Below are 12,641 nucleotides of genomic sequence, written 5' to 3'. Positions count from 1 at the left end.
TCACTCTACAAATGCTAGATCACAGCAACCCTTGAACCCTACCATACTATTATCTCAATTTTAGAGGAAACTAAAGCTCTAAGAAACCCAAGATCACATAGCTAGAAAATTGTGGAAGCACAGTCAAATCCTAATCTTTCTGACTCTAAAATTCACACTCAAAGTCAAAAGACAAGTCAGAGACTGGGGGAATATCTACAACACATATAACAAAGGATGACAGTTCCTAACAAGCAACGATACTAACAAAATAGATTCAGAGAGACAAATAGGAACCCAAGGTTTTCAAAAATAGGCAGATGATATGATCAGGCAATTCACTGAAGAGGAAATGCAAGTGCTCAATAAACATTTGAAAAGATGCTCAACTTCACTAGGACTCAGAGAAGGGCAAATTAAAGTAATTAGATACTGTTTCTCACCCATCACCTTGGCAAAAATTTAAAAGAGTGATAACAGTCCACGCCAGTTACAAAGAAAGGGACACTTTCTTACACTGCTGTTGAAAGTGTAAATTGTTAAAAATCTTTTCCAGAAGTTCCCTGATACAATATCAATCAAAATTTAAAATACACATTCTGTTTGACCCTACATTATCACTTATTGGAATCTAGCCTCAAAAAAACAAAAAAGCACCAGTACACATATTTAAAGGTATTTATTGTAGCATTGCTCGTGTTGAAAAAATAGAAACTGCTCATCAATAGTTCCCACTTGAATAAATTAAAATATATCCATATTTTTGTAACAAAAACTCAATAAAATTTGAGAACAGTAAAATAATTTTCCAAATCAAGTAAAGCCCCTAATCACTCTTTTGTCTTTTTTCTTATAGACTATTTTTAATATATTTACACTTTGCAGATGTAGTACTACATATCATGTTAATAAGTTACTAATTAATAGCCTATGAAGGGGCCCACCCGGTGGTGCAGCGGTTAAGTGCGCAAGTTCTGCTTCAGCGGCCAGGGGTTTGCTGGTTCAGATCCCGGGTGCAGACATGGCACCGCTTGGCAAGCCATGCTGTGGTAGGCATCCCACATATAAAGTAGAGGAAGATGGGCACGGATGTGCGTTCAGGGCCAGTCTTCCTCAGCAAAAAGAGGAAGATTGGCAGCAGATGTTAGCTCAAGGCTAACCTTCCTCAAAAAAAAAGGCCTATGGAAATGCCTCATTAAAATTCCATGTAATAATTGAAATTGTTAAGTACTTTTCAGAGAAAATGTATATCAATTTTTGGCAACTTTAAAAACGTGTGAAAGTTAATTTGGTCTTGAAATCATGGTATATAAGTTCATTGGCAAAAAACTTTTAAAGTTTTTTTATATATGAATGCAGAGAAAATACATCTACAAATTTCATTCCTCTCAGTTACTCAGACTATTTTTTTAATCTATAGGGAATACTAGCCAAAATAATTCTACTTTTAAAAATATATACTACTCAGAGTTAACTTCCAGAAAAAAAGAAAAAGTGTGAGAAATGCACACATGAATAAAGACAAGCAAGAAAGCTGATTAAAGGTACATAATTTTAACATCATAGACTGTTTCCTCCACACTTGGCTAGTTACTTGGTAATTAAACAAGGCCCCTTAAGATGCTCAAGCTGCTGGTTCCCTATGGTTTACCCAGAGTCTCCATAAGGGCTTATAAGATATAAAATAATGAATTTTTCCATGAGTTCCCATAAAACAATGTCATCTGTCCTTTCGCCAATACCCCAATGCACTCTATTTACACTTCTCATGACATTTAGTTCAAAACACTGAATAAGGCAGACTGTGATATCTGTGTACCTGTGTTATTATTCCCCACCAGACTGTAAGCGACTAGGGAGCAGGGTTTTTAGCTCAGAATCAGATCCCAAGTTTTGGGCAGACCTGAGAGTTCAGCCAGTCCAACCCTTCATGTAAAGTGTGAGGGCTCTCCACAACACTCCTCCAAGCAGAAGAGTCTGTGATGGGGGACCTACCTCTGCCCCACAGCAGCTTGTTCCTTCTTGGGGAAAGTGTAGCTCCTAGAAAGTTCTCCTATAAATGGAATTAAAATACTTTTATTGGGGCTGGCCCGGTGGCACAGTAGTTAAGTTTGCACGTTCCGCTTCGGTGACCTGGGCTTTGCCGATTTGGATCCCAGGTGCGGACATGGCATGGCTTGGCATGCCATGCTGTGGTAGGCATCCCACATATAAAGTAGAGGAAGATGGGCACAGATGTGAGCTCAGGGCCAGTCTTCCTCAGCAAAAAGAGGAGGATTGACTGCGGATGTTAGCTCAGGGCCAGTCTTCCTCAAAACAAACAAACAAACAAAATACTTTTCTGAAATTTTGAAATTTAACCCCAGACTTACCCCTTGGTAATCCAGAGAATAGATCAAATCCCTCTTGTCACAGAACAGCTTGTGAAATATTCAAACTTTCATATTTTTCCTTCAATCTCCTAACTCAGTTCTTTGTACGTTAAAAAAAACAAAACGTTAAATAACCTTCCTCCATCACTCATCAAATTACCAGGAGTGGGATAATGTGGGGTATTCTCTAAAAGACATTTTATTTGTTTTATAATATGTCCTTCATTTCACTATCTGGTTTAAAGAAAAAACAGTCAGGAATACAACAGCCAAGAATTTAAAAATTCAAAACAAAAATACATTCTTCCACCATAATAGCTTTCCCGCCCCTTGAAGGTTTTCTCATCTCCACTGCAACCACAGTCTTTTTAAAGCTGTTGGGATGCCCTGAATGGGCAAAGCTGGGCTGGGACAAGCTGCCCGGCTCTGCTAGGAAGAGTCCATCCTCAAGGGAAAGTTTCTTCTCACCTCGAGGATCCCCTGGGCTTCCGGGGCTGACTCAGGACTTCATATGCAGCCTGGATCTCCAGGAAGTGCCTCTGAGCCTCCTCTGTCTGGTGCCGGTTGTGGTCAGGGTGCCAGATCTTCACTAGCTCCCGGTATCTCCGATGTACTTCTTCATTTGTTGCCCCCTCCGAGAGACCCAAAGCCTTAGGGAAACAGAAGCTAGCAAATGAGAACCTCCTAAGTGGTCAGGGCACCGGGGTCTCTCTCTGCTCCCTTGCTAAATCTGGCTGTAGTATCTCCAGAATTGGCTTCTACTTGTCCATGGGAAAGATCTAGAGCCTCAGATTAGAATTCTAGACTTTTGAAACATGGGCAGGCTCTGGATCTCATGGCAAGAACCAGGATGTGCCTTTAATCACAGCTGCCCATTTTCCAACCTGGAACTTCGCATCCCTGTCAAGACCTCTTCCTTGCAAGAGAAATGAACATATATGTCCACCAAAGACATGTACAAGAATGTTCATGGCAGCTTTATTCAGAAAAGCCCCAAAGTGGAAACAACCCAATGTTCATTAACAATAGAGTGGATAGGTAAATGGTGGTATATTCATAGAATGGGACACTATACAACGAAAAGCAAAAACAATTGACAACTACATGCAACAGTATGGATAAACCTCACAAACACAATGTTGAATGAAAGAAGCCAGATACAAAAGAATACATATTGAATGATTCCATTTATACAAAGATCAAAAATGGGCAAAACTGTGGGGCTGGCCTGGTGGCATAGTGGTTAAGCTTGCACGCTCTGCTTTGACAGCCTGGGGTTTACGGGTTCAGATCCTGGGCGCAGACCTACACACGTCTCATCAAGCCATGCTGTGGCAGCACCCCACACACAAAATAGAGGAAGATTGGCATAGATGTTAGCTTAGGGACAATCTTCCTCAAAGATTGGCAACAGATGTTAGCTCAGGGCCACTCTTCCTTAACAACAACAACAAAAAAAGAATGGGTAAATCTAATCTATAGATAGAAGTTAGAATAGAGGTTCCCTTTGAGGAGAGGAGTATAGATTGGGAAAGGGCATGAGGGAACATTTTTAGGGCTGGAAATATTCAATACCTTGATCTGAGTGGCTGTTACATAGTTCTATATATCAAATTAATGCACTTTACTTATGTCATACCTCCATAAAAAGTAAATAGTATACACATATCATTTTCCCACTCACTATTAGAGCCTCTGCACCTTCACCTTCGCACACAGAAGCCCAAAGAAGCCAGGACACCCTTCTGGGGCCTGACCCAGCACATGTGAAAACAGTACTTCCGCATAAGGAGGATCAGCTCTAATAAGGCTTAGCGTAACTCTCGGACCGGTCCCAGAAAGGAATGAGAAGGAAGAAAGCCTTACCTGGTAAGCCAGCTGACGCTTCTCATCCTGGAAACTGCGAACAAACTCATAGAGCTTCTCCCACTCCTGGAAGTAAGTGCTACTGAAGCCAGGATCCCCCACCAGCAGCCTCCAGACTCGATAAGGCAGAAGCAAGACAGATTCCATGAGGCGGCCAAGGAGGGGGAAGAAGCTGAACCAACTCAAGAAGGAATCAAGGGTCTCTGCCACATAGCTGAGGGTGGCAGCTGTGTTGCAGAGGGCACTGTATGCTAGCGGGCCCGTGAAAGCAAGGTAAGCCAAGCCTAGGCGGTAGAGTCGCACACTGAGAGTCTCAGAACCAAATGAGGCTTTGTAGCGGCGATGCTTCTGGGCTGTGATGCTGGCAGCCAAGCTGATGGGCAGGATGGCTATGGGGCGGCCATAGAAGAGAGGAGAAGTAAGAAACGCCGCCCCTAGAGTATTCTTAAAGTCTGAGGTCTGGTTGCCAACAGCAGCCACCAGCAAGACTCCTAAGCCAATCGCCAGTGGGAGGCCTACAATATAGAAGTTGGCCATGAAAGAAAAGCTAATGAGAGCCACAAGGCCAAAATAGATGCCCACTATCATCTGGGCAGCAAAGCGAATGAGACTCAGGGGGGGTGTCCCCCGTCCTGAGCTCTGCCTCTGCCCCTGGGCTCTGTTGGCCTGAGCTACAAAGCTTGGGAGCTTCCAGAACTCCCAGAGCCAGCCCACCCCGCCACCCCCCAGGGTAAGCATCCAGAGCAGTGCATGGCTGTCTCGTCCCAGGTACAGGTGGTGGAGCCCAGCAGGGCCCCCTACAGCCCAGAGGGCATAGGTCAACAGGAGCCCCTTGGCCATCCTCTAGAGAAAAGGTTTCAGAACAAGTCCAGCGGCACCTGATGTTGCTCAGAGTGTAGAAATCTGGGATCCTCTGTGAGAATCATGTCCGTCATGGCCCCAGAGTTATCCTTAGACCCTAAGAGATGGGAAAAAGCAGTCATAACATGACACTCAGGTCCTAACACAGTAACCATTTCTCCTTCCAATATCAATGGAGTCCAGATCTTCCTGAGTGAACCTGAAATGCTGGTTCTCCCGTAGCCTTCAGTCTAGCATCTCATTTCTGTTTTTTTACAACCACAGCAACTCGATATTTAGGGGAGAAGAATGTTTTAAACGCTTTCAGTTGAGTAACTGAGAACTCCGCACACGGGACAAAAAAGCAAAGCTTAAATTTCAGCGCTCCCCTCAGACCACTGACTCCCCCTCCTCCCCAAATGACCCATGAGGTGGTGGGGGGGAGTGAATAGGAGTGAATACAATGCCCTTCCAAGTCCTACACATTTTGAAAGTCCCCTGCCCCACCCCCAACTCTGACTATGGCTGCACTCAGACACCTGGCCAAGGTTTTAGCTCCTCTCCAGCCTCCCGTCTCTCCAGGTCACGAGTCAAACTTGAAAGAGGTCTTGAATTCCCTCCACTTAAACAGCTCAGGAAAGCTACATTTTGATCTAGACCCTGGCACCCCATAATTCAACCACCTCCTTCCAGGGCAGACTTGGAAAGTCTCTCCAAAGCAGCCAGACGAATCCCCAGAATATCAAACCAGATGCCAAAGGTGTACCTGCCAGTCTCTACTCTCTGCGTAGTGTGGGCCTCAGGAGTCAGCACCCGCTAGCCCCTGGGTGAGCGGCCGTACCTGGGTACCCCGGCTCCCGGACCCCGGCGGATCAGTCATTTCCTTAGACCACAGAGTCAAAATGGCCCCTCTCACTCTGCTCCCACTGCCATCCAAATGGACTTTGTCTTTCAGTGTTTGCTTTGTCACGGAAGTCAGGCCGTCAGGGCCAGGCCCCTCCCTAATGCCCTCCCCAGGCCCCTCGGATCACCTTCCAGCCTCGGGCTCCTCTCGCCCGTCCTCTCGGATAAACTGTTTAAGGTTTTCCCGGCATATCCAGCCTCCCCAGGCTCTAAGGGACGGGCGCAGCGCCCCGCTCCAGACCGAGCACACCTGCACCGCGGCACCACAACCGCCAGGTGGCGCTGCCGCTTACGGCCGGGCGGGGCCGGGCGGGGCCCCAGACTCACCTTGTCCAGTTGCCCCGGCAAAGCAGCCGAGGGCGGTCCCCTATAAACGCAAAAATAGGCCCTTGATCGCCCCTTTCCACCCCTACAAATGGGAGAGTGATTCCTCCCTCACCTCGGTCTGCACTCTCTTCTCTCCCTACTCCGTTGCTCTTCAAGACTGCCTCAAATGGCTCCATTTCCAATTCCTCTAAGGCAGAGTCACCCACGGTCAGGCTGCAGAGAGGGGACCCCCTCCCCGAGTTTGCCTCACTGCCCCACCTCCAGGCCTGCCAGTCAGGGGGTACTACATCTAGACCTGAGCCTAAGACCTGAGGAGCCTCCCAATCCAGCGGGAGCCCCAAGTCTGCTGTATCCACTGGCTGTGGCGAGGAGAACCAGGAGCAAAAAGGGGTTGGGGGTGAGGGGCGTCCCACCAGGAGAGCGAGGCGCAGCCCAAGAGTAATCTGCCGTCCTCCCGCCTCGGTGCTGGCATGGAGCTGGGATGCAAGATGCCTTCATTTCAATGTCCCGGGCTCCAATCCTGGTTCTGCTATGTGACCTTGGCAAGTCATGCCGCTTCTTGGGCCTCTTTCCGCCTCTGTAAAGGAAATGCTTGGATCTCCAGCGTCTCCCAGCCTCCACTTGGGGTGGTGTGGGCCTGGGGGGCTTCACCCATGTCGCCTCCCTGCAGTTGGCAAAGAGCTTCTGTTCCCTCCACACCGCCAGCCCCCTCGGTCCTTATCCCGGCCAGGGGAGGGAATGCGGCTCGCCGAATTGCCCCTTAGGGCTCACTGAGGGGCCAGGGCTGGGAGGGGCCCCAAAGCGACGCCGGAGCCACCAGCTGGGGGCGGGGGCGGACAGGGGCGGTGAATAATGAATGAGACTTAATTGGGCCCGCAGTGCGTGGCGGCGAGCTAAGCTCGGCAAACAGCGCGGGCGGCGGCGGCCGCCGCTGGACAAACAAACTCGCTCCGGGCGCAGGGAGCGGGGTGGGGGAGTCAGCGGCGGCAGGGGGAAGGGGCAGGCCGCCCGGGCCCCTGGGCCGACGCGCGTGGCTAGCTTCGAAGCCCGAGGAACCCAGGAGCGCGGGGCTGTGCTGCCTCCCAGAGAGTGGGGGTCGCGGAAGGGGCTCAGGACTCGATCTCAGGAAGCCAGGACTGGAGAGGAAGAGAAGAGGCTTGTGCGATGGGAGTCAGGGGCCCAAGGGCGACACGAGCCCGAGGAAAAGATGGAGAAATGAGTGGAGGGCGGAGGAGAGGGGGAGAAGTGAGAGAGGAAAACGCGCACCAGAGGAGGGGCTGCAGCGGGGTCGGGGCGGGAGAAGAGCCTTTACCGAGAGGAAAGGGAAGAGCGATGGAAGAACAAGCGAAGGGAGGCGCGAGGGGCCGGGAGAAGACGAATTGGAGAAGAGTCAAGGAGAGGGATGGGAGGTGATCGGAATGAGAACGACAGGGCGCCGGGGCGGGCGGGAGGCACCCCTGCCTCCGCCTCGCCCCGCCGCGCTCCCGCCCTAGCGCTCTCTCCAGCCGTCCGCACTCACTTTGTCACAATTACGGGGCCGTCACTCGGCCCGGATTGTTTTCCCCAAATTGTTGTTCTATAAACTGGCGCGAGGTGGGGAGTGGGGGGAACTGACAAGCTGGAGCGGGCGGGGAGGGTCTGAGCTGCGGTGGGGGAGCTGGAGGCGTGTGTACCGCCAAGCGGACCCGGGGTGGGCAGGTGAATCCAGAGACGTTGGGAATTGTGTTGCTGCTCTAGCCGCGTCGCTGATCCCTCTTTTAACCTTCCTGGCCCTTCTCAGCCTCGGCTGCCTCGGTCTCCCCAGCAGAGAACTGCGAGGATTGGCGGGCAGGGGCGTCGGAGCCGGTTGTAGATGGGGCCCAAACTTCCCTGCTCGCTCCGTTCTCTTTTGTTCTTAACTACCCTCGTCTCTGGAAGAGGGGGTCTATTCCAGCTCAGCCGTCCCCAGATCGCCCTCGGGTGCCTGCTCCCCCCACCGCGGCCGTCCAGACTCCCACCCTCGACGGGCCTGGGCCGCCCCCTGCCCCGCCCGGCCCTCCAGCCCCGGCTCCTCGCCGCTCGGTGACCCACGCCACCTTGCTGTCCCTCAATTCCGCAAACATCTGTTGCGCGCCCACTGTGAGCCAGAGCCGCGCCAGCCTCCCTCCCAACTCTCCCCCGCCACCCTCCCCTTCCCGGCCCGCCCGGCCTGTCGGCTTCGTGACAGCCGCCGCCGAAGCCCAGGCCCCGCGGGAGCGGCCGGAGAGGAGCCGCCGCATGGCTGGCTCCGACACCGGCCTCCCCGGCGGCTCCAGGGGCAACGGAGGGTGGCGGCCGCTGAAGCGAGACCGGAGCCGGCCCGCAGAGTTGGCAGAGCTGGGCGGGGGAAGGGGGGAGCCCCTGAGCGGGCTGGTCTCCCGGTCTCTAAGGCCTGTTGGTCTCCTCATTCCATTGCGCTGGGGTTCGGCCGGGGCCGGGACCCGCGGTCCGCGAGGTGGGACGCCGTTGGCTCCCGCGCCCCCTCCCCCCATCCGGGTGATTTACACGCGGGCTCGGCTCAGCGGCCGCTTCCCAATCAGGAATATCGACCCCGGGCGGGGCCCCCGGGCCGCATCGATCCCTCTAAGGCTCAGGATTTAAAAATGTCAAATTTGCCTTTTCCAAGTGGGCGGAGGGTTCGGGGCCTGGAGGAGGGCGGCTTGCGGGGGGTTGGGGGTGGGGGTGGGGAGGGCGGACAGCCGGGCAGGGTCCAAGGTGCCTGTGCCCTGAATAAGAAGCGACCCCCCTTCCCGGGCCCTGATACTGCGTGGCCATCCTTGGGTTGCAGTTGCCCCTGGAAGGGGGCAGGAAGGTAGCCCTACTCCTTTTCCCCATCCACATGAGCCTCACTGGTGCGCAGGGGTATTCCCAGAGGGAGAACAAAGAGACACCTCAAAATGTAGGGAGACAGATTTGGAAGAGATTCCTAAACGTGGAGACATGCAGACACAAGGATGGGTGCAAAGACAAAGGTCTGGAGGCTCCAAGAGATACCCTAGCTATGAAGAAGAACAAGTCAACGGAAAGGTGGCTGAAAGACACAGTGAACAAAGCAGGGGACCAGAGAGCCAAAATCACCCCAACTCTCTGCCCTATAGACCCAGGAGATTCAGGCCTGGGAAGGAGGCCATGCTCAACCTTTTGGTGTGTTTGAGAGTGAGGGAAGGGAGTAGAGACAAAGCCAGGTGATGAAAGAGAGTTGCTAGGGAGGAGGAATTAGATTATCATTAGCATTATCCTCCCAAGGTGTCAAATAGTAACTGGACCTGAGATCCAAAAGGTAAGGGTCCCAGGGGCCACTAGCCCTGGCCCCAAAGAGGTGGGCTCTCTTGTGGGCCTGATGGTCTGCCCCTTCCCTTCTTGAGATCCACCTCCTCCTCTCTGACCACCACCTGCCTGGGGAAACCAGATGGGTTGGAGACCACACTTGTATTGCAGACTGTTTGTATATGCGATGGAGATTGTGTGTATGTGTAGGGGTGTGGACTGTAGAAAACTGGTACCACTTCCTTCCCCAGGACTCAGCGACTAAGTCTTCAAGATTTTGTGGGGGGAAAAATTCCACTACTTTCAGGAGGTCTGGGGAAGGGACGATTTGGGGGGGGGGTGCGGGGGGAGGGGGCAGATGGAAGGATGCAGTTGTCCAGACCAGCATTCTCACAGTTAACATCTCTCCCCCGACCCCCAGCAGCACACCTCAGCTGTCACCGTGCACACTGCCATTTCCTACAGAACTGGAGACAGAGAGCTGACAGCAAGTGGTGTGTTTTGGGGGGTGGGCACAGAGACAAGCAGGGAGAGGTGGCAGCTCATCCTCAGACACAGGCAGCTCACACCTCCACTGACAAAATCAGGCGGACACATCCCTAACACTGACACTCACAGTCACTGGTCCCCACTCCCGATCCACACCCATCAATCCTTGTCACACACAGCACCTCTGTGTGGGCAGACACGCGCAATTCCTCCCAGGTCAGGCTGAAGCGCCTAGTCCTAAGGCCTGTCCACATCGTTTCTTGACATCTTAGACCTTAAATCGCCTAACCTGAGAAAGGGCTTAGGTCCCGCCCCCCTGCTCCCCAAATTCTGCAACCAGAGCCCTCCTACAGCTGAGAGACCGAGCTCAAGGAAGTCAAGTACCAGGGTCCAGGGGAAGAATCGGGAGCTGACCGGGCGTTGGGGCTGTTAAACGTCTCCCTTTCTCTCCCTCCTGCCACTGGCCTCTTTCCTCGCTCGTCCACTCGAGGCCCGCCCGGTCCGCCGCCCGCCTGTCAGGCGAGTAATGAATGCGAGCTCCCGGCCGTGGGCCCCCCCCGGAGTCGTTCATCACTGCCAGCACCGCCCACCTCTCTGCCTCCCGCCCGGAGGGCCAAGCCAGCCCGGTGACGAGGGACCCTCTCCCCCCACCTCGACCACTAATTGTCAGATTGAGATGTTGATTTGTCAGCTGGGAGGTAGCGCCGAAGAATCCGCTGTAAAAACCCGAAGTCCTTGAACTTCTTCTCGGCTCCATTCGGGTTTGCCCAGCCTTGGAGCTTTTCTGGATTTGATGTGGATGGGTTGGATTTCACTTAAGAGTCCTGGGAATAGAAGTGTAGTATCATTCTATTCCGATAGGAGGCGCATCAGGCTACAGACCCTCAGTTTCCCGAGGGGGCTCGTCCCGGCCGCAATTCCCCTCGTACAGACCCGAGGCCCTAGAGCTTCGTCCCCCAGTCTCTCAGCAGGCGGAGCCTGGGCCACCATCCTTCTCTCTCCTGCGGCTAGAGTCCCCGCTTCTGCACTGGAAGTCCCCAGGTAGGGTTCCCCAGGATGCCTTCAGGGAACGCCCGGGGCCATATTCTGCCCTCTCTCCTCTGGGGGCCTCCAGCCTCCCGCAGTCCCGCCGTCCTCCGTTCTCCCGCAGGAGGCGTCCCTCCTGCTGCCCTAGGTGTAGGTCCGCCCTTGCCCTGCCCTGGGTGCCTAGGCTGCAGTCCCACACCCGGCCTCTCCCCATCCCCGGCCCCCGAGCTCCCCGGGAGGCGAGCTGAGTGACGGGCGGCCAGTGATTATGCGGAGGGGGGAGCGGGGTGCGCCGCGGGCGGCAGCGCTGACCCTTCACATTTCCGATCCTCCGGGACCCTCATCCATCCGAAGCTGCTCTTTGTCTGGCCGCCTAATTGCCGGCGGACAGGATGGATGGCGGGACCGACAGCCGCGGAATCCCTAATAAAGGCCGCGGCCGCCGGGGAGGGAGCGCGAGAAGGAGGGGGAGCAAGAAGGAAGGGATGGAAGGAGGTGGGAGGAAGCACCGGGCCGCGGCCGCCAGCTCACAGCCGCTGCGCGGGGCGCACACGGGAGCCAGGCCAGCCTAAGGTGCGGGAGCAGGAGTCCCGGGCCTACTCGAGTCCGGGCGCGGAGGGGGTGGGGCTCGTTAAGTCTCCTGCTTTTCGGAGAAGAGGAAAGAGCTAGGGGCCCCGGACTGAAAAAGCATCCTAAGGCCGACCCCGCTTAGCCGAGCCCTCGAGGCTTCCAGTTTGGCGCTGCCCCCCGGGCTCCGGCCTCTCACCAGCCGGGGCCCCTCCCTCGGCTCCCCGCACCACCCCTCCTCTGCTCACCTGTCGGTCTCCCAGCGCGGGATCCAATATCCCAGCGGAGAAATGAGGGGTCTGACAGCTGTCTGTGCGGCCTCTCGCCACATTTCATTAACTGGAGGCTGAAGCAGGCTGACGGTGGGGACGAGGGGGGAGCAAAAGGAGGTGGAGAGGCAGGCTACGGGGAGGAGACGCACCTGGCCAAGGGTCAAGGGCTGCGGAAGTCAGACAGCAGCGCGCTCTCTCCTGACAGACGCCTTGGAAGTAACCTTTACCACCTCCCTGGGAGCCAGGAGCCAGTCTTCAGCCCTGTGGGCGCTGGTGCGGCCCTTTGAACCCGTTGCTGCATGGAGCTGCGGTGCCGGGCGCTCCGTGCGGCGGAAGAGCGGAAGCCCTAGGCCTGGGGGCTCACTCACCCTCTCGCCCGCGGCTGAGGTCTGTGAACCCTCTGTGCCAGGGGACAAAGCTTGCAAGCTCCTGGGGCATGACCGTTCCCCCACCGGTTGTGGGAGGAGGAGAGCGACCCTCAACCCTCTCGGTCAGCTCTCCTCCCTTTCGCCTCTTGAGCACATTTTCCTCCGGTTCGTTTCGTTATTTTCTCCCTCTCTTTTCTATGCCCCCTCCTCCTCCGGCTAAACAGCTCTTCTGCGCAGCTAACTTCGGCCTACCGACATCCTTTAGCTAACAGTTGAGCACCTGTTGGGTGTCAGGCTCCATAGCGCTGAGGGTGGAGGATGGGGGACACACTGAGTCAAGGCCCTGC

The 12,641-nt window shown here is 54.2% G+C and overlaps 1 protein-coding gene across 8 annotated transcripts; it reads right to left on the bottom strand.

The window, feature by feature from the left end:
• Positions 1-643: 643 nt before the first annotated feature.
• On the bottom strand, positions 644-12,033 carry DNAJC22 (DnaJ heat shock protein family (Hsp40) member C22). 8 transcript variants are annotated; one of them, XM_044756319.2, is made up of 4 exons: positions 11,903-12,033; positions 4,218-5,175; positions 2,820-3,001; positions 644-2,032 (listed from the first exon to the last, which is right to left on the bottom strand). In XM_044756319.2, the coding sequence occupies exons 2-4, from the start codon at positions 5,055-5,057 to the stop codon at positions 2,020-2,022; spliced, it is 1,035 nt and encodes a 344-aa protein (XP_044612254.2). In that variant the 5' UTR covers positions 5,058-5,175; positions 11,903-12,033; the 3' UTR covers positions 644-2,019. The 8 variants fall into 8 exon arrangements, with proteins under 8 accessions (XP_044612254.2, XP_070350607.1, XP_044612253.2 ...); XM_070494506.1 differs by lacking the exon at positions 11,903-12,033 and adding an exon at positions 10,713-10,839; XM_044756318.2 differs by lacking the exon at positions 11,903-12,033 and adding an exon at positions 6,089-6,221.
• Between the last annotated feature and the right edge of the window lie 608 nt (positions 12,034-12,641).

Source organism: Equus asinus, chromosome 22 (assembly GCF_041296235.1).
Source record: "Equus asinus isolate D_3611 breed Donkey chromosome 22, EquAss-T2T_v2, whole genome shotgun sequence".
In the NCBI taxonomy this organism is placed as follows: Eukaryota; Metazoa; Chordata; class Mammalia; order Perissodactyla; family Equidae; genus Equus; species Equus asinus.
Note: the sequence above shows the minus strand (reverse complement) of the source record. Positions and strands in the feature narration are given on the sequence as shown.

Excerpts from the sequence above, each read along its gene's own strand:
- DNAJC22 (XM_044756319.2), bottom strand. The coding sequence starts at position 5,057 with ATGGCCAAGGGGCTCCTGTTGACCTATGCCCTCTGGGCTGTAGGGGGC. Across the intron at positions 3,002-4,217 it reads AGCGTCAGCTGGCTTACCAG|GCTTTGGGTCTCTCGGAGGG; the intron begins GTAAGGCTTTCT and ends TGTTTCCCTAAG.